Source organism: Mauremys mutica, chromosome 1 (assembly GCF_020497125.1).
Source record: "Mauremys mutica isolate MM-2020 ecotype Southern chromosome 1, ASM2049712v1, whole genome shotgun sequence".
Classification (NCBI taxonomy): Eukaryota; Metazoa; Chordata; order Testudines; family Geoemydidae; genus Mauremys; species Mauremys mutica.
Window position 1 is genome coordinate 164,963,926 of NC_059072.1, and position 26,425 is coordinate 164,990,350.

Sequence of the window (26,425 nt, forward strand, 5' to 3'; positions counted from 1 at the left end):
CAGGTGCATTTGAAAATTTGGTCCTCTGGACTTGTAAACGTGACTGCTCATCTCTAGAATGAAGGGTGAAAATTACCAAGTCTTAACAAATGGAGATTTATTTTAAAGTGTGCAACAGTTTAAAAGCTACTATGTAACCCATTGGATTCATCATATACTTGATTGTTTCAACTGTCCCTGCAGTATTTTTATTTTAGAATTAAAGCTGTGCTGAATTTCATATTAAGAGAAATGGTCTTCTGAAAGAGATTAGTCTACTTCTACCTACATGTAGATGAGATAAAAAGCTCCATAGCTTAGTTTAATCTTGTCAAATGAAAATTAAAACTTCTCTGGATGCTGTTTAAAAAAATACACCACCACCAAATTGTTTTAATCACTTAGACATTTATCTTGTAGAAACAATGCATACCTTGTTTTGATTAAACAAATAATGGTGAGTAGTGAAAAACTTCTTTAAATAGCTTTATTTTTTTTAATAGTATAATGGCACTGTTGGGAGGCTACTGAAAAGGTTTATAAAGGTGACATCCTTACATACACAGTAGCCCAGTTTTATGGACTTTTCTTTTGATTCAAATGAGCCTCGTTTTTTGTCCAAGGCCTGTATAATTGGACGTACAACTACTAAATATAGATATAAACTAATGCTGGTAAAGGTGACTGCCAAGCCCAAATGTTAGAAAATTGTATTTCGTAGCATCTTACTTCATTCTTACTGCAAATTGGAAAGCTTTACTCTGCCTTTTCCCTTGATTTTGAGTTTTTACAAAAATGTGATACATAACTTATTTTTCTCCTGTTACTGAGGTACTAAGACTAATCACGTTTGTGATAGTAACCATTTGGAATTATGTGCACTGTGTTTTAAGGCCTGATCCTGCAAACTCTTACTCACGTGACTGGTTCTACTGATGAGAATAAAGTTTTGTAGGATTGGCCTCTAAATGTGAATATTTTAAGTCTCAGTGGCCTACAAGCCTCTGCCTTCCAATAAAAGTTTCAATTACTAGCCCTATTACTTATTTGTACTAGTCCATTATTTAATGAAAAGATTACATAAATATTTGTTAAAATTCCCACAGCTGGTGACTGTTCTATCTGTGGTATTTTCCTAAATGTATTTGTTTAAAGTTTGGAGACTCTAGCTCTTAAATGTATCTGACAAACTTATTCTGGATAAAAAAAATATTGTAGTGCTACCTATGGGCAATCTGCACACATCAGTGCTTTGAAATAAATTTAACAAATGAATTGTCAAAACTGAGATCAAAGCTTTAGCCAAAAGAAATTATGACCCTTTTTTAAAGAAAAGGCTTAGCGGAGCTTATTTCACAATAACTTGAGTGGTGCAGGAAAAAAGGTAAAGATTTGCTTTAACCAGCTGCCATAGGAAAGTGGGGTCTAACATCTGTCTGTACCCCAGCCATAGCACATAAATACAAGGGAATTTATTCAAAGGCACTCATTTCTTAAGGCAGATCAGAATTTCAGTAGAAAAACCTCTAGAAGCAAAATCCCTCCAATGCAGTAAGTTTGTTTAGAAAACAGTTGATGAAGCTGTTACTGTTTGTCTTAAAAAAAAAAAAGCCAAAATATTTTATACTTCTCTTTCCAGGTTTACAAAAGCTAAGTTTAAGTTGATTTTGCCACTTTTACTCTCTGCCTCTTGCATGAAATGTCTATGTTGCAAGATAAAATGTTGCTAATGTACATCTGCTCAAATTAAACATGTTTAATTTAGTCATTTTTACCATGCCAGGATCATGTGCCTAACATACAGTTCAGCATCAAACTTGAGCTAATGGCCCGTATTGTAGATTTTAACTGAATGTAAGATGCAGAACTACATGTGGCATTGTCCCATGTACAGTAAAACCAGAGGTACATTGAGGGGTTGTTTATTCTATAGCAATAATAGATACAAAAATCACTGTAATTGACTATGGAAATGGCTGTTCTCCTAGAATGTATTTTCTTACCTCAGCCTGTACTGTAGTTACTCTGTATTTGTATATATTGCTAGACTTTAGATTGTATAAATAGTGAGATTTTTATGTATTTTGAATAAATTGTACATATGTCTCATGCTCAGGAATGATTATGTAGAACTCATAAGAAAAATCTAGACTGATATAGTAGCGTGTACCCTTGTCTTTCTTGACTCTAATACTTGAATGGCTTGCATACTGCTTGTGTAGGGTGGAGTCATTTTTAGCTCTGTTAAACCAAAGCTGGGAGTCTATTACACTTTCTGGCCTATGCCTCTAAGTTGCTCTTTCCTCCATTCTTTGTAGGATGCTAGTATAGCATCTACCCTTGTGTGACAACATGTATTTACTTTTTGGTGAATCTAGTTCTTCCATGATATATTTAACAAGAGGGGGCTGATGCCAGTTTAGGTAATTCTGTGTCAAGGAACACATTTAAGACAAACTCACTCTCACTAATAAACTATTTCCATTAGCTGTGCATTTTGTAAAAACTTATTTTAATATGCTGAATGTAACTAGACATCTGGCTCTAGGGCATCAGTAACTTATTAGCACCTGCTTTAAAACAAGTAATCAAAAACAGTTTAGGGAAAGGCTTCCCCCACCCCCACCATTGTACACGAGGAGTGATTACAAAGTACTGCCCATCTTAATTCCTAGGTACTAATCAATAAAATATATTTTATAGTTGTTAATTTTAGATACAAAGTGACACCAGGATTAACTCCTTCCAGTGTGCAAAATTCCTAAGGGATTTAATTCCTCCTCCTAGATGACTGATTAATTGTTTCAGACCCAGTGGTTTGAACACCTTAGTCTCCTTACTTGAAAATAGTACCAAAGAAAAAACCTGTATTTACAGTGTCATTTAAAACTCAACTTTCACATAGAGGACTCTAAATAGCCATTAACCCCATCTTCATGATTCTGGCTGCATCTTAACTGTTGTTAATACTGCAGATCTGTTCACACTTTCAACACAGACAGGTTATAGAATTTGGAAAACTCAGGTGCCCAACGGGGAGAGATCTGTATGTACAGTGGCAGCCCTAAAAGCCTCTTTGACCTAGCGATCAGATTTTTGCAAGGGGGTCTCATTGCAAAAGATTAAGTCTTTCAATTATTTTTTCCCTTTCTAAAAAGAGATCTGTTCTTCGCAAGATTCTGTTAAGTCTTCTCTTAAGATAATCATTGACAGAATCTTGGGCATTCTCTCGTGGCTGAGAAACAGTTGTCTTCTCTTTCAAACTGTGCCACTTCTCTATTTCAACTCTTGTATTACACAGGTGTGCCTAAAAAGGAAAATACATACAGATTAGCTAAAATAAAAGTAAAGACTAGCAGATGTAGCCCTCTTTGGGTATTTCAGAGCCTTCTCTGGGGCAGCAGATATGACTCATAGTTAAGCACTGGTAACCAAGGTAATTTGACAGTCGATTGGAGGGTTTTCTTTGTGAAGTGAGACTTCTCTACCATAACATCATGCAAACTGGTCCAGGATGCTAATATTAGTAATTGTATGTGCACTTCAGTGCTTTCAACCTAGCCTCAATCCCTTACTTAATGAGCCAGATGGGGAGTGTAGGTAGAAGGATAGTGAGCCTGCTGCCACTCCAAAGCAATCATCCTGAAAGTTAACATCACACTACATTGTCAAACTAAGGTTTATCAATATACATCTGGTTTAGGATCAATGAAAAAGTCCCGAGGGGGGGGAGAAAGTGTGTGTGCAGCAGAATAATAGAAAAGCTCAGACTATATAGTTACTATTACTTCACCCACCACACTGGTATCTGAGCACCCAGACTTAAGGTGAGTTCACCCTAAAAAAATGTATGTGCATAGCATTCACCTTGCAGTGTAGGCCACTGACTCATTAGAACAGACTTTGACTTCCAATGGTTATAGCATGCTATGCCTGTTTACTACTCCACAACCCCACCTCCACCCTACCATTGCACCCTTATGCCTGACTGACCTGAACTTCTGCTAGTTTTGACTGTGCTGCTTCAACTTTGCACTTCAGATTCTCCACATCTTCCTGGTAGAAAATTAAAAAAAAATGTAGCAGTTTTCAAGTACACTCTAGGTGGATAATCCCATTGACAGACTACAGCAGCTCGTGGGAATGGTGTGGGGCAGAAATGTACCAGCATTTCTACAGATTAAATACCAAAAGGAGCACCCAGCCATTATTAGAATTTCAAATATCCACGCTGTAGACACAGTTTTCTTGGTACCTTCTGCAGTCACTGAAAAGCAAATTGTAAGCACTTTGTGTAGTCACAGGTCACAAATGATCTGCACCACTAGATGACTCCACTGTAGAGAAGAGTGAAAAGATTTTTTTCCATGCAGAAGAAAAATTTCAACCAAATTTGCTACCAATCCAGAACAATCCATAACTTAGTTGTTCTTGTCACCACTGTCAGCCTCAAAGCTTTCCTCTACAATTCTAGGTTGAGGCTCCCCCACAAACTAGCAACTGTAGGTGCTGCAGCTTGGTCTGAGCTACCCAAATATGATCAGATTTATTTTTTAACCAGAACATTCTTGAAAGCTGTGTAGAAGACTTGCACAGCCTCTACCTGTATTAAGCAGTTTTACCCTCATCCCTTACAAAATGCTGTAGTCTTAACCTGCAAGCTTTGAAAGAAAGAGTGAGTGGAGAAACAGGTCTTCAATCCTTGCCCCCACTAAGTACAGTCACCCATTTTCTGTGGACCAAGCCTCATCTTTTCTTCATAAACCCACTTGTTTCTGCACTCCCACTGCCCTCTCATCATCTTACACCCAAAATTGTTCCATATACTGGACTTGTAGCCCAGATTCTATTTCTTTGCACACAGTGATCTAGAAAGACAAGGGACTTACTAGGAAGATGGGCTATAGGTAGTAAGATAACTTACTTGTGCTTTCTGTACTCTGTGTTTCACTTCCTGTATCCGTTGTTTATAAGACTCTCTTTCCAGCCTGGAAGACAAACATATTAATATTTCCTACTATGCGCCCTATTTCTGATTATCAGAACCCCTTTATGGAATTACAGCCTTCTAAATTAATTGGTGTTGACATGCAGGAGGACAAGGATGAAAAGGGAATGATTTAGTTCATTTAAGAATTTGTATTGTACATGAGCTTACGGCTAAACCCTTTAAAGAAGGGAATGAGTTTTTTGGGGTTGATCCAAAAATATCAGTGGTTTTAGGCCACAACAAAATCAATGCAGCTTAACCAGCAGCTATAAGAACAGGCAAACTGCTTCTTAGATAAGGTTCAAAGGCCATTTAGCGCAGTCAGAATGCTCAGCCAGACCCTGCATGCTTGCCCCTCAATATGCTTGCCCCCACTGTCAACGGGAGTTATGCATAAAGATCATGTTCACTTTTAGATAGCAGGTGTAATTCCAATTAGCACTGGGCATGGAACTCGGATCAGTCCAACCAATGGTTACTTGAGTTACTGGCAAAAGTTTAAGTAAATGCAATGCCATTCAACTCTTGAGCAGAGCCTTGGGAGGACTGCTTGAATATGCACATTAACTGAGCATGCAGTTATGTGAAATTAGGGCTCCACAACTGGGCAACTTCTTCTGAGACAGGCACGGTGAAATCAATGGGAGTTTATGTAGCAACTTCCTTGCACTACAGTTTGGCCTCTAATGTTTTGTATTTGTGACAGAAAAAGAAACACTTTTAAAAAACCAAACAAATATAGCCTGGTGACATTTCCTATCTTCCAGTATAAAGCAGACACTAACCGCTGCTAAACTCCACCCCCAACCACTGAACAGACACGATGTTAGGACTGTTCAGACTTCACTGGAATGCAGCATTCAGACATCAATTCCATATGGAGATAGACAAATTATGCAAAAGGAACTATTTCTGCACACAATGCACAGTCAGTCAATCTGTGGAACTCTCTGACAGAGGATTTTGAGAAGGCCACGACCAACAAGAGTTCAAAAAAGAACTACCGTATTTATCGGCGTATAACACGCACAGGCGTATAACACGCACCTTCATTTTAAGGGGGAAATTTCAGGAAAAAAACTTAAATTTCAAATAAAGGACTTTGAAGCAAAATAAGGGTAGCTCAGAACTTGTTTTATTAATATTATTACCACTTATAAGGTAAATAATGTAAAAGGACAGTAAAAAAGGCCGCTCGGGGGCTCGGGCCGGGCCGCGCCGCTCGGGAGGGGGGCGGGGCTAGGGCGGTGCTCCGCGGGTTAGGGCCGCTCGGGGGGGGGGGACGGGGACGGGGTCTCGGGCCGCTCGGGAGGGGCGCGGGGGCTAAGGCAGCTCGGGCCGGGCCGCTCGGGAGGGGGCTAGGGCCGGGCCGCGCCGCTCGGGAGGTGGGGGCTCGCGCAGGCCGGGGCTCGGGGCTCAGGCCCCGCCGCTGGGGGGGGGGAGAGGGCGGGGGCTCGGGCCGCTGGGGGGGGGCCTAGGGCCGCGCTGCTCGGGAGTGGGGTAGGGGCTAGGGCGCCGCTCCGCGCCGCTGGGGGGGGGGCGGCGCTTTTCTTTTCTGCCTGGGGCAGAAATCCTAGAGCCGGCCCTGTTAAGGTTATATCGGCGTATAACACGCACACATCATTTGCCCCCTATTTTCAGGGGAAAAAAGTGCGTGTTATACGCCGATAAATACGGTAGATAAGTTCCTGGAGGATAGGTCCATCAATGGCTATTAGCCAGAATGGGCAGGGATGGTGTCCCTAGCCTCTGTTTGCCAGAAGCTGGGCATGAGTGACAGGGGATGGATCACTTGATCATTACCTGTTCTGTTTGTTCCCTGTGGGACACCTGGCATTGGCCATCGTCAGAAGACTGGATACTGGGCTAGATGGACCTTTAGTCTGACCTACTATGGCCGTTCTTAGGGTTCTTAAGGTTCCCAGTCCTCAAATTGGGTGGGGGGCTGTCCCCCACAGGAAAGGGAAGCTGTAGCTTAAGTTTCAGCCTACCATTATACCATAGTTCTACGCTAGTCATGGTGTGTTTTTACAGCACAAAGTTGCAGTTAAGCGTATAAATTAGAAAAAGATTCTACACCCGCCCCCTCCAGAAAAATTCTCTAGACTTGTTGGTTTCCTCTACCTTATTCCCTGTTTCTGAGGCAGTTGGGCAATGGAATGTTTTAACTTCTTTAGCTCTTTTGTAAGTGCCTGAAGTTCAGCCTTCTCTTGCTGTTGAACATGCTGCAGTTTCACAGGATTCAGCTGTCCAAGTACAGCTTTTGGTGGCAATGCTTCGAGAACGGCAGGATCCATTTTCTTACCCAGGAAGGCTCTTCCAAGTTGGACTGTTCTATTACAAGATGTTTTCTGAAGTTAAGGCAGAAAGCCAGTGTTTCATGAACAGCAAAAAAAAAAAAAAAAAAAAGTTATTGCCCAAGTCAACAGGTTTCATGTTAGACTACAGATATGTATTCTTGGTTAAAAGATACTGGTAGAGTAAAACACTCCATGAAAACTCATACTAATAGGTCTAATCAAGCCATTATGTAGGCTTGTTTCATAATCACTTAGGTAAACTCAAACAGATGTTTTGTATTACTGTACACAATCTTACCTGATTTACAAAGATGCATTTAAGAACAAGGAATTAAGATGACTTTTTTCACAAAATGCTTTATAGATATTAATTGGCTAAAGCTTATAGGCGAAGGCTGTATATCTCCTTGCCTACCTCTGGAGTGGAACATAGCACCAGTTTAACAGCAGCACTCCTTAACTGTTTAGAGGAACTTTAGAAAAAGTTACTAAATTTAGAACTTGGTCAGGACACTAAACTAATACTCCTACTGGTGGAAAGAGAGTCAGGAGATTTTTAATGACCACAAAACAGTCAGGTTTTGTTATTATGTCTTATCTGAAAAGCAGCATCTCCACCAGCATAAAGGTCACTAGCACCATGCTTTTTAATTGGTTCAAAAGCAACCAATTCAGACGAAGAGGGTCACTTCTGAATCAGTAACACTACTTCCTGCATCATCCAGGTATTTCTTGAAGACCTCCCATATCTAAGTTCTGATCCAGCATGATGCTGCATAACTTATGAAATACAAAGATCACAACACACCTACCCAAAAGATTTTCATATCCTTTAAGCGACCCGCACTCGTAGCCACAACTCCTTTTAGGGTCCCTGAATCATAACCACTCTTTAGAGAACTGTCAGTGCTGTTGCTTGTTTTCTATAGGTTGCTGTTCAGTACCACAAGAAACTCCCACCCCCTGCAGACATAGGAAGATACCCTAGGAATACAAAACATTAAACCACAAGGCTTATCTATAGTAACTCCTCACTTAACATTGCAGTTATGTTCCTGAAAAATGCGACTTTAAATGAAATGATGGTATTTACCCATAAAGAATTAATGTAAAAGGGTGGGGGGAGAGAGAGGAGGAGGTTCCAGGGAAATGTTTTTCACCAGACAAAAAGCTGTATTTTATACACACACATGTTTTAAACAAACAATTTAATACTGTACACAGAAATGATTGTGAAGCTTGGTTGAGGTGGTGGAGTCAGATGGTGGAAGAGGGAGGGATATTTCCCAGGGAATGCCTTACTGCTAAATGATGAACTAGCACTCGGCTGAGCCCTCAAGAGTTAACACATTTTTGTTAATGTAGCCTCATACTCTCCAAGGCAGCACGAATGGAGGGAGGGGCGACAGCATGGCAGAGAGAGAGAGAGGCGCATTGCCCGTTTAAGTACCTCACTCTAAGTACATTGTCTTAAAATAAATAAAATCAATCAATCAGGAAGTAGACATAGCAACTATGGCCAGCAAGCTCTCTTCATCCTGAGCCATGTCCTGTCACCACCCTGCTCTATGCAGGAGTAGGGGGGAGGGGGACACCCTGACATTAGCCCCCCTCTTTCCCCTTCCCCTACACAGCAAGCTTAAACTCCTGGGAGCAGCTCCAGGCAGAGGGCAGGAGCAGCACATGGGAGTGGGGGGAGGGACAGTTGAAATGCCGACTGATAACCTGCTGGGCAGCTGCAGCACAGGGAATTTAGGGGAGCTGATACGGGGGCTGCCGGTCCACCCTGGTTCCAAGCCCTCACCAGCTAGCTGCAATGGGCTGCTCTTCCTGCAAGCAGTGGACAAAGCAGGCAGCTGCCAAACAACGTTCTAAGAGAGCATTGCGCAACTTTAAACGAGCATGTTCCCTAATTGATCAGCAACATAACGAAACAGGGACAACTTTAAATGAGGAGTTGATATAAAAAACTCATTACTTGAACTGAAGAAAGGAAACAAAAAAATTGGCAGCATTAATCTTGCATTGTAGTTTATACGTTGTGGGCCAGTTACCATTTGTACAATCTCTTCTTGCACTTTCTCTCGCTGTGCTAATAGCAGCTCCTTTGTCTGAACCATGCTGGTTAGTTCCTTTTGTAGATGTAAATATTTTGCCTGTAAAAGAAGTTTTCATCTTAGTATCACACAGACACACACACACACACACACACAGTTTTTAGTACTATATAAAAGTACAAAGCATTTCTGGTTCATAAAAAATTAATTTTTAAAAAATCTGGAGCATGCAAAAATAGAGCAACCTCTTTTTCTAGAAAGATTTGTGATTCATTAAAAAAACCAAAACCCAAACTACCATGTGAAATTAAAATCAGATAAACTACTGGAGCTGGTTCCTCACTAGTCGGTATTGCACATGACTGCTTATTCTGTTATACACATTTATAGTTATTCTTCATCAGCCTCTCTCACCTAGTATGACCAATATCCATTTTTATTAAGTCATGTAAATTACAAGCTTTATTTTAGTGTTACTGTACAAACACTATACTATTTGGTTACAGACAAAATGACCCTTTGAATTCTGTTCCAGCCTTGCAGCTTTTCAGGCCATTAGTTTCTCAAGTGATTTCAATAGAAAATTAAAATAATATGGAATACCTTGCTAACTAATTATTTAAACCCAAGTGTTACAGTGAATAGTCTGTGTGATTGTGTGCAAAAAGCTCACTATTAGCAGAGTTATGACTAGGGCCAGGGTTTTCCAGCAATTAAAATATGATGTATGTTTTGGTAATTTTGGATATGCATTATATTCATACAAAAAATATTGTTTTGTGTTGCAATACGAAGGGCTACAGCCAGCTGTGCAGAGGAAGTGGGAGACAGACACTGGACACTGAGGGCTGGAGCTGTGTGCTGGGGGAAGGGAGCAGAAGTCAGCTGTGCAGGAGAGGTGGTGGACAGAGGCTGGGCACTGAAAACCTAGAGCCAGCTCTATGCTGGGAGGCGAGGGGAAAGTTGGCAGTAAGAAGGCTCAACAGCAGCCAGCCCCCAGCCTCTTCCCTGGGGATGCGTTAGGTGTCTCTAGGCAGAAATCGGGGGGGTGGGCACATGACCCTGTATGCCCCACCCACGTGTCAGATCTACCCCAGGCTTGGCCTTGTGCCTTGGGGATGAGCCAGGTGTCTCCAAACAGAAATCTGGAAGGTGGTGGAGTGGTGACCCTGCATTCCCCACCTCCCTCTGATCACTGATTCTAGAAATGAAGAGTCATTTTGGAAAAAATGCAGCAATAATAGCTATTTCCAGAAAACACAGTCCCTAGTTACAACCATACTAAGTCAATAGGTTCATACTCTTACTATAACCTCAATCCTGCAGACATTGATCAAGCAGTTTATAACCAGTTAGTTATTTATGCTCTTTCACAAAACTTATTCTCTCACCAGACTGACAGATCTGGAGACCTCCATTACAGATGGAGCACCAGCAGTGCAAGCTTTCCCAATTACCCTAATTTGCTTCAGTTCTGACACACAGGGATCAGCATGTGGGATAAAAGGGTGCACATTTAATCTTTAGCCTCTTTTCCAAGACTGCTAACAAGGGTGCAAATCACACTCCTAGGAGAATTATGTGCCAAAAACTTAAAAATTCTATGCACAATATTTTAAAATTCTGCAAATTTTATTTGTCAAAGTAACAATATAATCACACCAGTTTCAATTATTTTGGTCATGTATTTCAAATGCCTGTCAGCAAGTATGTCAACAATGCAGACGACAAAAAGTGATTCCCTCAGGAGTAGAGGCTTAATGAAACCCCTATGACAACCCTGTGACTTTATGGAAATATGCTTATGAATGTATAAATGACATAACTGGAATATGTTTTATGCTACATATGCCATGTAATGTATCTCTGTAAAGGTTATGATCTACTGAATCTATTCATCCTATTTGTATGCATGTATCATTGTTGTGTTCGAAGTTATGAATAATCGGCTGTGTACTTGCTTGATTTCTAAGAAGCCTTAGTAAAGCATAGATTCTAGGACTGGAAGGGACCTCGAGAGGTAATCGAGTCCAGTCCCCTGCCCTTGTGACAAGCCCAAATACTGTCTAGACCATCCCTGATAGACATTTATCTAACCTACTCTTAAATATCTCCAGAGATGGAGATTCCACAACCTCCCTAGGCAGTTTATTCCAGTGTTTAACCACCCTGACAGTTAGGAACTTTTTCCTAATGTCCAACCTAAACCTCCCTTGCTGCAGTTTAAGCCCATTGCTTCTTGTTCTATCCTTAGAGGCTAAGGTGAACAAGTTTTCTCCCTCCTCCTTATGACACCCTTTTAGATACCTGAAAACTGCTATCATGTCCCCTCTCAGTCTTCTCTTTTCCAAACTAAACAAACCCAATTCTTTCAGCCTTCCTTCATAGGTCATGTTCTCTAGACCTTTAATCATTCTTGTTGCTCTTCTCTGGACCCTCTCCAATTTCTCCACATCTTTCTTGAAATGCAGTGCCCAGAACTGGACACAATACTCCAGTTGAGGCCTAACCAGCGCAGAGTAGAGCGGAAGAATGACTTCTCGTCTCTTGCTCACAACACCTGTTAATGCATCCCAGAATCATGTTTGCTTTTTTTGCAACAGCATCACACTGTTGATTCATATTTAGCTTGTGGTCCACTATAACCCCTAGATCCCTTTCTGCCGTACTCCTTCCTAGACAGTCTCTTCCCATTCTGTGTGTGAGAAACTGATTGTTCCTTCCTAAGTTGAGCACTTTGCATTTGTCTTTGTTAAACTTCATCCTGTTTACCTCAGACCATTTCTCCAATTTGTCCAGATCATTTTCAATTATGACCCTATCCTCCAAAGCAGTTGCAATCCCTCTCAGTTTAGTCTCATCTGCAAACTTAATAAGTGTACTTTCTATGCCAATATCTAAGTCGTTGATGAAGATATTGAACAGAGCCAGTCCCAAAACAGACCCCCTGCGGAACCCCACTTGTTATACTTTCTAGCAGGATTGGGAACCATTAATAACTTATCTGAGTGTTAAACACAGGAACACTTCTTCACCTGCTCCAATTAAGCCTACAGCTGTTAGGGGATGTGGTTCAGACCTGGCTCTGGGTTGGCATCAGGCCAGCGGGTCTGGCTCAAACCAGGCAGGGCACTGAAGTCCCAAGCTGGGAGGGCAGGGAAAGCAAGGGCAGAAGTAGTCTTGGCATATCAGTTGGCAACCCCAACGGGGTTTCTGTGAGCCAACCCGTCACAAATCCAATCCCCGTTGGGGGGTGCTGGAGAGGGCTGTGTGGGGCTGCCGGCCCAGACACATACCCTCCTCCCTCCCAGAGCCAGGTACAGGTTCTGCTGTGTAACCTCTGTCCCACTAGGGGACAGGGTTTGGCCCTGGCCTTCTTCACCCTTTGCCAGAGCCAGGTCTCCCAGGCCCACAAGGATCAAGCCGGTCAGCCAGAGCGTGCAGAGGCTCCATCCCCACCAGGCCGGCCAGTAGCACTGCAGCCCCAATTCTGTGGGAAAAACATGAAATTCTGCACAAATTCTGCATTGCACAGTGGTGCAGAATTCCCCCAGGAGTAAAATTAGTACCAGGACACATGGTCTTGTGAGCTACCTGTCCACTAGCTAGAGACCAAACTTATTTCACACCAATTACAAACTTCTATTAGATGGTAACAACTTGGACTGGCTTTGAACCATGGGAAGGCCCCATATTCTAATTCAGTCCTCTAATCTGACCCTCACTACTGCTTTATTTTTAAAACTGTATTCACCTCTCCCTACAAAAAACAACAACAACAAAACAAACAACGCAGGGGCAGCAGATGGCACTTGAGCTACCCGAAGGGAAAAATTCCCAATGACTGGGCAGGGGAGCACGCCAAGAGTGGAATGCATATGTGCAATCACTCAAAGAGCACAACCGTGTGGCAGCAAAGTGATACCACAGGTTTAGAATCTGGTTTCTGATTAAAAACCATGTACTATTACAAAGTGACCAATAGTTCCATGTGCTCTCTACCTAGTTTATTTAGAAAAAAAATGACAACTAAACAGATCCTTGTGATCCTTACATTCTAAGATGGAGACCAAAATAGACAGACAATCTTACCTTCAATTTCTGTGCTTGTTCTTGGTTTTTCATGTGTCGAAGAAATTCCATATCTTCTTTAGTGCATTCGTAGCCTTTTATTCTGTTAACCATCATTGATATATTCATCTCACTCAACCCTAGTCACATACAAAAAAACAGTTCTCAAAGAACCAGAAGTTGACATGGAGGCTCACTACTGCCAAGTATCTGCATATGCCTCAAATCTCTGGTCAGATGCGGTGCCACTGTCTTGAATGGGAGTTAGTAACATCAACTTCAGTAGGAATAAGATTTAGCTCTTAAACGGCTCTGACAATTAGTAGGTGAGCAAAAAGTCACTTATTAGCATGGTAAAAACAGGAAGGGAGCTGTCTGCTTTCTATTCCATAATACAATATTTCAAAGCAAAGCCAAGCCTTTCTTCCTAATCACTTATCAGGTGCAACAGAGGATGGCACTCGGGGGGGGGGAGGGGGAGGAGAGAGAGCAATGGGAATTTTAAGTGAAAATATTCTGCTAATCTATCTTTAGAATCACAATCAAAAAAGTGTGTTGCCTGTCTCAGGCACCTCTTTTAGAAACTGCAAAGAACAATCATTAAAGAGCTTTAGGCCAATAAGCCACAAGGCCAGAAATATTTTCAGTCTGTCATAACTTTAAGGGTGAGAGAAAGCAGAACTTCAAGTTTAACAGTTAGCTGTACTCTAGTGTGATAAATGGAATGAAGGATAGGTAGAAAGACTGCAAACAGGAAAATGCTTCTAATAAAATCTATTAAACTGTGGATGTCTCCCCTTGGGAAGTGTTTGAAGACCTGTAAATCATTTTAAAACAAGGCTGGACAGCAATAAAATATATTGTGAAGAAACTGGCAAGAAGGGGTGAGGAAAGAAGAGAAGACAGAATTCCTGTTATCTATTCTCCAACGTCTGTTATATAAAGTGGTACAAGGATGTGGAAATACATGGGTTTGCATATATCCCCATTAGATTTGGTGGGACATTGCACAGTTGGCATCTCTTCTGTGGAAGCGTAGTTCATTAAATAAAAAAAGCTTAAATCAGAAAATGGGGACTGCATGATAGCATTTTTCTTCACAGAGATTCAGATACAAGGCCTCTGAATGGCAAAGGAGAATGAAGGTAATTTACTTAGTCCAGCGCTTGGTCAACTGATTTGATTTAGCTTAGTTTTGTTTTGAGTTTGTTCTGGTTCTAGTTGTTTTGTATTAATATTTGTTCTAACAAGGTATACTGATGACAGTAACAAGAAAGGCAATTTTAGTGCTCTCATTCACCCAGAGTTGCATATGTAACCTGCGTTTTAAAATAGTCTAAAGTTAGCTTGTAGCTATGAAAATAAGCACTATTAAAAATTAAATGAAAGTTATCGCACTACTAAAGTCTGAGGTCTTCACCCACATCCTAAATTTGCACAAGAATTGTGATACAATTTAGGAACACATGCATTAGCAAACAATGGACAAGCGTGTCTAAACAGAAAGAACTATACATACAATAAAACCAGTACTTGCCTTGAACTGGTATCTGACTTAGTCTTGTCCTTTTTGTTGTAGTAGTGAAACACTTTGGTACTGGAGAACCTTGCAGAGGTTCAACTATTTCTTGTAATTCTTGCTGTAAAGGGCACACCCAGAGATGTTTACCATTAGTAAATCATAAACAAAATCTTCATAGAATACATAAAGAATATAAGCTTCTTTGCATGGCTGTTGAACAGATTGATAGAATTCAGGAACAGGTTCTTAATATACAGGGATCCAACATAAAGGTGTTTTATCACACTGAGTGCTCCATCCTGTCTACCTAAGGCCTGGTCTATACTAAGAAATTAGGCTGGTGTATCCCTAAGCGATGCAGTTAAACCAACCTTACCCCGGAAGAGACAGCACTAGGTTGATGGGAGAATTCGCCCGTCAACCTAACTACCGCCTCTCTGGGAGGTGGAGAGGAGTACCTATGCCAATGGGAGAACCCCTCCCACTGACGTAGGTTTTACTTTCATTGAAGTGCTACAGCAGTGCAGCTGCAGCGGTTTACGAGTAGACAAGCCCTTAGTCAAAATGGGCTGTGGAAAGCAGATACTGGCTATAAATGCCTTAGTACAGGGGTGGGCATATTTTTAGCCCAAGGGTCACAGCTGGGAACAGAAATTGTATGGTGGGCCATGAATGCTCACAAAATTGAGGTTGGGGTGTGGGCTTGCGGTGGGGCCAGAAATAAGTTCAGGGTGTGGGAGGGGGCTCCGGAGCGGAGTGCGGGGGGAGGGCTAAGGGTGCAGATGAGGTGTTTGGCATGTAGGAGGGTGCTCCGGGCTGGGACTGAGGGGTTCGGAGAGCAGGAGGTGGATCAGGGCTGGGGCAAGGCTCAGAGATGCAGACTCCAGGTGGCGCGTACCTTAAGCAGCTCCCCGAAGCAGAGGCATGTCCCTTCTCCAGCTCCTAAGCAGCAGCGCAACCAGGTGGCTCTACACACTGCCCTGTCCGCAGGCACCACCCCTTCAGCTCCCCTTGGCTGTGGTTCCCGGGCCAAAGGGAGCTGCAGGTGCGGCGGTTGGGGTGGGAACAGTGTGCAGAGCGGAAGCCCCTACACATAGGAGCCAAAGGGGAGGCCATGCTGCTGCTTCTGGGAGCCTTGTGGCACAGCCCCAATCCTGTTTCCCAGCTGGAGCGCCGAAGGGGGGGGACCAGGTCACTGCTTCCAGGAGCTGCATGGAGTGGCCCCTGACCCTGCTCCTCTTCTGGGGTGCTGGAGTGGGACCATGCTGCTGCTTCCAGGAGCCACACGGAGCAGCCCCTGACCTTGCTTCCCTTCTGGAGTGCCGGAGCAGGGCAAGCCCCAGACCCTGCTCCCCAGTGGGAGCTCAAGGACTGAATTAAAATGGCTGGCAGGCCGGACGCAGCCCGCGAGCCGTAGTTTGCCCACCCCTGCCTTAGTAGTATGTTTATTCCTGGGAAACATCACTTTTTCCTAGTGAATTATTCTCTCTTTAGGAGGATTACCATTCTTAATTTTTGTTTTTAAAAGAAGGCAGAGCTCCTGTCTAAAGACAATCTGGGGTGTTACCATGGGCTTTGCAAACAGTTTTAGAGCATTTGTAAAAATAACATACACTTTCTAAACAACAACTATAGGCCCCATCCTGCAACTGGATTCATGAAGGCAGATACTTACACCCTACTGATTTCAATGGGGCACCGTGCAGATGTAAGGATTTGCCCACAAAAAGCCCTATTTAAGTAATTATACCTCCGCATGGGCACAAAGATCTGCCTGCACAAGCTGAATGCAGGATCAGAATCTAAACATGCAACAAACTCCTGAAGAACCGTGGTGTGGACTTCAAACAATTTAAAGTACCATTTATACTCTTTCATTAGCCCATTCATTTATAAGCTGACCCCCCACACCCAAGATGGTTAGGTAAAAATAGCAAAAACTGTATGACCCTTTCATAAACCGAGCCTATATTTCAGGGGTTGGTAAACTTTGGCTCCCGGCCTGCCAGGGTAAGCCGCTGGTGGGTCGGGACACTTTGTTTACTTGGAGTGTCTGCAGGCATGGAGCCCCTTAGCTCCCATTGGCTGGGAACAGGGAACTGCGTCCACAGGTTGCTGAGGGGCTCCATGCCTGCAGACAATCCAGGTAAACAAAACAACAATGTATTAGACATTCAATTCAATGATTCCAAAGAGTTTAAAATCATCAAACTTTGGTGTAGACCCGTTTATAAGCCGACCCCCACTCTTTGATGCAGCACTTTTTTACCAACATTTGGCTTATGAACGAGTATGTACAGTATTTTATTTAAAATAAAATAAAGTCTCTTCCTATTCCTAGCTATAAGACTATGAGAGAGAGAGAGAGACAAATCCTAACAGTCACTTTACAGTTACTAGCCTGTTAAGCTGCATAGTTTGTACTAAAAGGATAAAATCTAGTAATTTAAGAGTGTAATACTTGGTTACAATAGACTATGAGACATCATTTACAACTCTATTTCAATCCTACAAACCTTGAGAACTTTAAATTCAAATATGCCAGTTTCCTACTGAAACCAACTTGCTTTTGGATTAAAGCACACTTTAATACTATGAATTGAAAGTTAAACTTGGTCAAGATCCAGGTCTTGCTTTTATAAAAGGAATACTATCAACCTGACTGCTTTCCAAAAAAAAAAAAAAACCCCACACCACACACACAATCTAGTTCCTAACATAGGATATATGCGGAGTTGGTTTTTTTTAAATCTTATTTTGATTTTTACTTTTTTAAAAGGTTTTTTCAGCTTCCATATTTATGTTTAAGTATAATTTTCAACAAGGGTTTAAAAATGACTACAAAAGAAAAGTGAAACTATACAACGTGCTGTCAGATGTACAAACACTGTTGCCAGCTTTTCATTAATAACTTTTACGTCTGTCACTTATTACTCTAGTAGTACAATATTTTTGGACACAGTTTTCAAGTTGCCATTGTCCCTTTAAATTTGTGAGACAGCAGAGCAAGATTTTAATATTCAAATACCACTAAGCCTTTTCCTCAGCCCCTCTTCAAGTCTGGCCTGATTTTAGTGTTCAGAATCTTGAGCTCGGTAAACACAGTGTATCCCATCTGAGAACATGTAATCCCACCTTTAAAATGGTATACAGCACTGATCATTTAGTCTTGGAGTTTGAGAGAATATAAACTGCTCTAGAAATACTGGATGTTAGAGCTGGGGTAAGGAAGATAATCAAAATAACCTTATTTTCAAGTATGGGTGCTCAAGATTTTAGTGATATTCAACAATACTTAGTATTAATAGTAAAACATCTCACAAATCCAGAAGATGTGTACTGCATAGTGGTTCCACCTCTCAGCAGAGAAGCACTTCCACCAGGCATTGGATGGTACAAGTACTAAAACAAAACCACCACCACTACCAAGAGATTGAAATCAGACTGGACCGATTCAAATCACAGTGGTTCAAATAATGAAATTTTAATTTAGTTGTGCATCTGTACTTTTTGGTTGTTTTCTTGAAGAAGAAGAAGAAGTTCATTCTCATTGTCTGGTAACCATTAAGAGATATTGATTTGCAACTAAAGACAGCTCTCTAAATTTGTCACTTACTGCTAACCAGGAAGATACTTCACATTTATATACATTTTATTTAAACAATTATAGCACAACATTCATTTATTCAGATTAATTTACAATTTTTAACATTTTTAATGGTGAATAATGCATTTCCTTTGTAGATTTTTTTTTCCACTAGTGGTTTCTGTCAAACTGCGTGTAGGCTAGAAATTGGAATTCAATTAACATTCAGCTAAATGCAAGAAAACAGCATTTTTAAATTGTTTTATTAGTTAAATAAAAACTACCTTATGTGTGTTTAACTTTGTTTAGTAAATCAGTTTTAAATGAAAATGTATAAGTAAGTTTATCAATTGATAGATTGTTTCTAGTCACTATGGACCAGATTTTCAAAGGTATTTTACGTGAGATTTTCAAAAGTTCTTAAGCAGGTTGCTTAACAAATCAGTGGGAGTTAGAGAACTAATGCACTTAGAAGCTTCTGAAAATCCCACTAGGTGCCTATTTAGATCATCTGGCCCCATGTGCTTCAAGATTTTAGAATTAGTAGATCTCATCTTCTCCCACCAGATTTTTATTTATAGACAAAGGAAAACAACTGACCACTGGCACTGACAGAGTTGATTTGCAGAGACTAAGGCCTTGGCTACACTTGCAAATTTGCAGCGCTGCAGCAGGGTGTGAAAACACACCCTCTCGCTGCAAAGCACCAGTGTGGTCAAAGCCCCAGCGCTGGGAGCTCCCAGCGCTGTACGTTATTCCCCACAGGGAGGTGGAGTACGGACAGCGCTGGGAGAGCTCTCTCCCAGCGCTGGCGCTTTGACTACACTTAGCGCTTTGAAGTGCAAGTGTAGCCATAGCCTAAGATTACTGGTAGGGTTTCAGTGTTACATTGTCAAACTTCATAGGTCACCGGAAAGCAAACTCTTTAATAGTGTTTTCAACAGACATGCCCACATGTCTGCAGAACTACTGGATTCTTCCCCCTCCCCCAAGTTGCATGTTTATGACAGAGTTAAAACTGCAGGTAAATAATTTTATAAGACCATTATTTGCACAAGACACAATAACAGCTCTAAAGTAACTGAAAGAAGACATCTTACCTCATCCTCAACTAGAGGTGGTGCCACCTCCTTGCCATTTTCTGTATTGCCAGAGATGATGTGGTTGTCATCAGGCTGCTGCATACATTGGCAAATGGAATCTTTGTTCCTAGTGTAAACCCATGCATTTGAGGCACAAGTCTTTACAGAAGTCTCCTCCCTCAAAAGTTTCTCCAGCACATCAGCATCACTCTGTAACTTAAGTGTTTCACATTCTGAATGACTAGGTCCAACTACACCTGTTGAATGTCTCTCATTCAGTACTGCATCGTCCTTTAAAGCTTTTAGTAAAAATTTCCCTTGTTGATTTGTGCATAATGGGGTACGAGGAAGTTCTCTCCCTGTGGGAATAATATTGTCTTTAAAAGTTGTTGTACTCCATTCTCCTAATTTGGGAATTTTTTTTGAAGAGTAATCTTCTTCTCCCACAAAATCAGATGATTGAGATGGCAACAGTTGTAGGATCCCTGGAGCAGGAGTTCTTGGAGTTTGCAGACCAAGACACCAAATGTTCTGAGGAGCTGGACAAAGGCTTTCACATTTGACTTCATTATTTTTACTGTATTTGCCATTCTCTCTCTCAGTCATTTTAAGATTACTAATTTCACTGAGAATATTTTCAACTTCATCTTTATTCAGGGCAGTTTTAAAGAAACTTCCATCTAATTTCCTTGTCTCCATGTCTTCTCCCAGTCGTAAAAAGCATCACACATAGTCAAAGGAAAACGTGAAGAAAAAAATTAACTTTCTTTAACCCCCATAACACGAAAGATTAACAAAGTACTGAAAAGTCTTCTTTACAATATCCCAAGAAAGAAAAAAGTAACTTTTAAAAGTATAATTATTTTCAGATAATTTGAGACAAAGCTCCATCTGAAGTACAGTTCTACTCAGTAAAGATACTGTAAAAATGCCACCTACTTATTCAACAGATCTGCTCTACTTGTGTATTCAGAATCAAATCTATTTACTTAACTGACTGAAGTGTATTGCGTTGTTAGCCCTGGAAAGCCAGTATAATTGTGGAAAAGCTAGATTGTCTTCTGGTTCACTGATTAACAGATTTGTGGCTTTGATCACGGATACTAAACTTAAAATTGCCAAAATTCTGATTGAAGAACATTTTGGCTCTGAGATAATCATGAAGAACCCATCTTTGTTTTTAAATCCCCAATATAAATTTGCAGGACTTGTAGTTAGAAATATCAAGGTGTTGCTTATAAAATGAGCATTTTATCTTGAGTCACTGAGAGTCATTAAACATGGAACCTCATGATGCCATTTTTACAGTCAATTTTCAAAGCAGAACTGCACTTGGAAGATCCTGAGAAAATCTGAGCTGCAGACTTACTGGATTGTCTGCCACAGCAAGCAGCATCCTAAAGAATTACAATAGGCAACTGTCATGACTAATGCAACATTTTACTTCAGACATGTCAAAGACTGTAATCACCACTGAGGACTCTGCAGGACAAGTTTGAATTCTGAGCTCCAGAGCGCATCTCTGAGGGTTAAAATAAAAATATTAAAAACAAACATTTTGTGTCCTTCCCTCCACCCCCATGGTTCTGTAAAATTTCTGCCTCCTCCAGACTGAAAGGGAAGTTAAAAAAAAATCAAACTCACATATCTTTGGGCTTAAACTGTGAATGAGAGTTTCAGGCCAAAGGAAAAAAGATGTAGAGAAAGTTGGGAGGCAGAGAAATAGGAGACTACAAGGAGTGCAGCTTCCAGTGTAAGTTTCTTACAGTACAGCCATTACCTAAACTCACTAGTGGAGACACCACAAGTCTGCAGGCCTTGTCTGTTTAGGAATAGCCCTGATGCAGCCATCACTGTAGCTGCTCCAGCACTGATCCTGAAACAGACAAGGGGGGCAAGCCAGTGTTTGCACCAGCTGAGTTTGAAATAGGAGTAAGTTGTATATTAGTTTGGTGCAAACTCCAGCTCATCCCTGGTCTTCTTTATAGGAAAGAAACTGAACTGGTTTAACAAAATTAATTTTAAATCAGTCCTGTTAAACCACTGCAAGCCCACAGCAAAGGTGAACCTCAACCAGTTTAGCACCGGCTTGGGTCCGCTTTGAACTGATTTAGCTAAACCCGGGGCTTGTCTACACACAGAGCTGCCCCGATTTAGTTAAAGGTGAAATTAAAAGAGGCAGCGCAGCCTGGTGGCTTGAACACAGGACTGGGCCTCAGGAGACCTGGGGTCTGCTCCTGGCTCTGCTGGGCCTTGCCCCTGCCTCTCCCTAGTGACCTCTACCTTGCAGTGGTAGGTAGCGCACATGCCCCGCGCACCGCCGGCCTAGCGCGGGTACAAGGAGTGGTGTGGCCAGCAAGTCCCTCAGGGGGCTCGCTACACACCCGAGCGGCGGCGCCGCCCCTCCCCCGGTTGTTGTTGCTGCAGCAGCAGCGGGGTGTCCCTCCCAGGCACCTCCTGCCTCGGGTGCTGTAACCGGGGGGACGTGCTCACTGCCAGGCCCGAGGTCCCACAGGGGCCGCCCCGCCTGCGCCAGCGCCGCTCCTGCAGCCCACCCGCGAGCACCCGCTGAGCCGACAGAACCAGTCCCACCCCAGCGCGCGTCTACACGGAGGCGCCCAATGCGAATTCCGGTAACTCGGGGAAACGGCTGCGTCACGAGACCCGGGCAGCTTCGCGGCGGCCCAGCTACAGCGCCGGACCCGGAGGGGGGAGGGGCGTCCCCCACCTTACCCGCTGCAGGCGGCACGAGCCTTGTACCCGCGCCGCAGCGCCGGCCGCTCTTTCCAACCGCCGCTCCTCGGGTTCTCATTGGGCAGAATGACCAGCGCCCGCCGATTGGCCTACTGCTCCCAGCCTCTTGACTGGCTACCACTCCAGCCAATCAGAGGAGAGCAGCGACCCGACCCCCCACCGGGCTTGCTTGTTTGCGGACACGCGCGGTGCGTTCCCAAAGCTGAGCGCTGCTGGCTGGGGCCTGGCGCGTGGCTCAAAAAGGGCAGGGAGGGGAAAGCTACTGGGGCGCTTGTGCAAACAGGGCTCCTTGTAACCCCCCCTCCCTGGTACCTGGGTCACACAAACCGTCTTCTAGGCGTTGCAGCCCAGTTCCTTGAGGAGGGGGATGAGAGAATTCCCTGCCCTTTATTGTCAGTGACAGTCACTGTAACTGGAGAATCATTAACACGCACATACTGATAAACTGTAAGGGATGAAATGGAGTAAATTCGGATCTAATGATATCCCCACGGAGAGGACGTTCTGTCACCAGCCGGGCAGAGAAACTGCTAGGAGGCCCCTACTGGGTTCTCCTGGCTGGGGGGGTCCAGCAGGACGGGGAAAATTGCATTTCATGGGGCAGGGCTAATTTGATCTAGCCAAAAAAGGCACTACAAGAACCAACAGCTGCCAGCTGAAGCCAGAGAAATTCAAATGAGACGTAGGCACACATTTTTGACAGTGAGGGAGACTAGCCACTGGAACAAATTACCCAGGGGAGAGGCGGAGTCTCTGTTTCCTGGTGTCCTACCATCATAACTGGTTGGGAAGGTGCCTTTTAGTGACTTACAAGCAATTGGGCTTCATATGGTGCAAAGTGTGTGAAATTTCATAGCCTGTGAAATAGAGGCCAAATTAGGAGATCGAATTGTGTCATAACCTCTATGAAAAACTCAGTGTGGGGTGCGGAACAGACTCTGCTGTTTTACTGGGTGGCCTGCTTGCTCCCCAGAATCAATATTGAGCAAGTGAGGTGATCCGGGGTGCAGCTCAAACATCCAGCTGGGCTGGCCAGGGGCAGACATCAGGCCTGCCAGGGAAAGGTGGGTGTGGCAGTAACTTCACAAAGGCCTTTGGCAGGAACTCAGCCTATTGGGTAAAGATGATGAAGCGTCTGCGACCTCACAGAGCTCCCTTGCCAACAGCCAGGCAAGACAGGGATGCGGGGCAGGGGGAACCTCGGAGAGCCCTGTAGCCTTGCTGCAGCAAGCCTCCAGCTCGCGGTCTCTCACTCAGGACCAAGAGACGTTGGTGTGCAGGAGATTCTGTGCGTGTGTTTTTCATTCCCTAGTGGATTTGTTTCAAAGACATTGTCATCTGTGTAGAAGGTAAGCAAAAATATAGGCTCTAAGTACAAGATAGGGGACTCTATCCTAGCAGATTCAAAGGCATCAGCACCCTCCTAGGGAAAAAGTTTTTGCTAATATCCGAGCCTTCCACACTGCAACTTGAGAGCATTGCTCCTTGTTCTGTCATCTGCCAGCTCTAAGATTTCATGAGAATCAATCTTTCATTAGGAAAATAATTCAAAAATGGAAATACAAAAAACTTTGAGTGAAATCAACCCCTCCTGATCTTTAGTGTCTGGGAGTGTGGGCCTTGGGGGCCAGACTGAGACCCTCATGGGCTAGTAACACCCAGGAAGCCAGTAAAATAATTCCAGTTCTCTTAGCATCCAGGCCTCTCCAATCCAAGGAACACCTGAGAGCTGCGGGAGACAGAGGGGTGCTGAGAAGGTCTAACTCATGACTGAAAATACAGAATGTGTTATTGGCTTTGGTTGGGGGACAAGTAACAAATCCGTCGGGATTCTTGCCCCAAACAACAATCGCCCATTGTCCTTTAGAGCACGAGGGCCCTAACACGCCTGACTTACTCAATCTCTCTCCTGCTAGGACTGAGAGAATTTTCTCCATACCCCATGATACCGAGGGAAAGAGAAAAGAAGTGACCTCCCTTTGGTCACACAGAGCAAGGTCATGCCAGAGCTAGAAAGAGAAGCATAAGAAAGAAGTTGTATCAAAATGTTTTGCATTTCAAACTAACAGATTTCTTAAACAAAGGCAATTTGATGTGTGGTTAGTGAAGTGAAATGATACATTCTTGTCTCCACGAGTTTCTAGATTGATGTACCAGTAGATCTATCCCCTAGTGTTCATCCCTAGATTGAGGGAGGAAAACAAGTTTGCCTGTTTTGTGAATTCCCAATGGCTTTCTTGAATTTCAACAAACTAGTCGATTGAACTGAACGATTTGAATAAACTGAAAGGAAGACAATATTTTCTGCACCTTTACTGCTGCCCAAAGCTGGGTTAGCATTTCAGCTAACTTTGCTTCCAGGGCCTTAACTATCACATCAGTGGTGCGACTGTCTGAAAAACTTGGCAGTGAACATGTTCTACTGAATGTTATTTTTTCTCTTCTATTTAAATTATTTAAAAGATTGTCATAAATTTGGCCCTTATTAGAGATTGTCAATTTCCAATGTAATTTTGACAGTGAGGGAGACTAGCCACTGGAACAAATTACCCAGGGGAGAGGCGGAGTCTCTGTTTCCTGGTGTCTTACCATCATAACTGGTTGGGAAGGTGCCTTTTAGTAAATTACAAGCAATTGGGCTTCATATGGTGCAAAGTGTGTGAAATTTCATAGCCTGTGAAATAGAGGCCAGATTAGGAGATCGAATTGTGTCATAACCTCTGTGAAAAACTCAGTGTGGGGTGCGGAACAGACTCTGCTGTTTTACTGGGTGGCCTGCTTGCTCCCCAGAATCAATATTGAGCAAGTGGGGTGATCCGGGGTGCAGCTCAAACATCCAGCTGGGCTGGCCAGGGGCAGACATCAGGCCTGCCAGGGAAAGGTGGGTGCGGCAGTGACTTCACAAAGGCCTTTGGCAGGAACTCAGCCTATTGAGCAAAGACAATTAGTTGGGAATTGGTCCTGCTTTGAGCAGGGGGTTGGACTAGATACCTCCTGAGGTCCCTTCCAACCCTGATAGTCTATGATTCTATGAATGAGGCGTTTGTGACCTCACAGAGCTCCCTTGCCAACAGCCAGGCAGGACAGGGATGCGGGGCAGGGGGAACCTCGCAGAGCCCTGGAGCCTTGCTGCAGCAAGTCTCCATCTTCCCTTTACCAGATAAAGGTTCTGAGCAGACAATGGCTGGAAGTTGAAGCTAGACCAATACACATTGCAAAGAAGGCGAGGAGCATTTTTAACCTCAGAGTTTGGAGCTATTGACTGAGGGTTGTGCTGGATTTTCCACAACTGGCTTCTTTTAAAATCAAGCTCGTGTGTTTTACTAAAATATCTGCTCTAATTCCTATGGGCATTATTTTGAGACACATTCTATGGCCGAAGTGAAACAGAAAGTCAGACGACAGTGGTTTCCTCTGAGCTTGGAATTAATCTGTGACTCGCTGGGGGCGTTTGGAATGTGACCATTTTGCTTCCCTTTTTGAGAGAGAGATGCAGCAAGCAAATCCAGCCGGCGGCCGGCCGCGAGGCCTCAGGCTTCAACAGTCTCCACCAGTGGGGGTGCTGGGTTTTCCTTCCACCATCCTCCCCTGCCCGGCTAAGGCTCACGCCATCCCCAGACAGGACTCGCCCACAAGGAGAACAGATGGTTCTGGGAACGGGGCCCGGAGGGGGGAGGTGTCACGGAGTGGGACAGAGATGGCAGGTGAAGCATGCCACAGACCAAGCCCGTTCACTGCTCTTCAGCCTCCTCCTCCTCTTCCTCATCCAGTGACACCACCCCCGACGAGGCCACGTCAGAGACTTTCCTCCTGACCCCGCAGCTGTCCCCGTGCAGCTTGCACGCCGTGTGGAAGTCCTTGCAGGGCAGCCCGTCGTCCTCCGTGGGTGAGAGGCAGGACTCCATGTAGGACATGGAGTACATGGAGTCCTGGCACTCCAGTTGTCCCAGGCTCCGGAAGGCACTTTCTCCAGTCTGAGGGGGCAGCTTGGAGAGGAGCATCTCCTCCCCTCCAGCCAGGGAGCCCAGCAGCTTGGCGGCCAGTTCGCCCGGCGAGCCCAGCTCCTTGAGCAGCAGGCTGTCCT

General features: G+C 43.4%; 1 protein-coding gene across 3 annotated transcripts; it reads right to left on the bottom strand.

Moving 5' to 3' along the window:
- Positions 1-2: 2 nt before the first annotated feature.
- Positions 3-22,420, bottom strand: LOC123361670. Of its 3 annotated transcripts, none has more exons than XM_045001732.1 (9): positions 22,321-22,420; positions 19,606-20,288; positions 14,935-15,037; positions 13,419-13,537; positions 9,324-9,425; positions 7,094-7,320; positions 4,904-4,967; positions 3,973-4,035; positions 3-3,286 (listed from the first exon to the last, which is right to left on the bottom strand). In XM_045001732.1, exons 1-9 carry the CDS (start codon positions 22,397-22,399, stop codon positions 3,089-3,091), a joined length of 1,638 nt encoding a protein of 545 aa, XP_044857667.1. In that variant the 5' UTR covers positions 22,400-22,420; the 3' UTR covers positions 3-3,088. The 3 variants fall into 3 exon arrangements, with proteins under 3 accessions (XP_044857667.1, XP_044857669.1, XP_044857668.1); XM_045001734.1 differs by lacking the exon at positions 22,321-22,420 and adding an exon at positions 21,871-22,104 and having other exon boundaries at positions 4-3,286; XM_045001733.1 differs by lacking the exon at positions 22,321-22,420 and adding an exon at positions 22,180-22,301 and having other exon boundaries at positions 5-3,286.
- Positions 22,421-26,425: the final 4,005 nt, after the last annotated feature.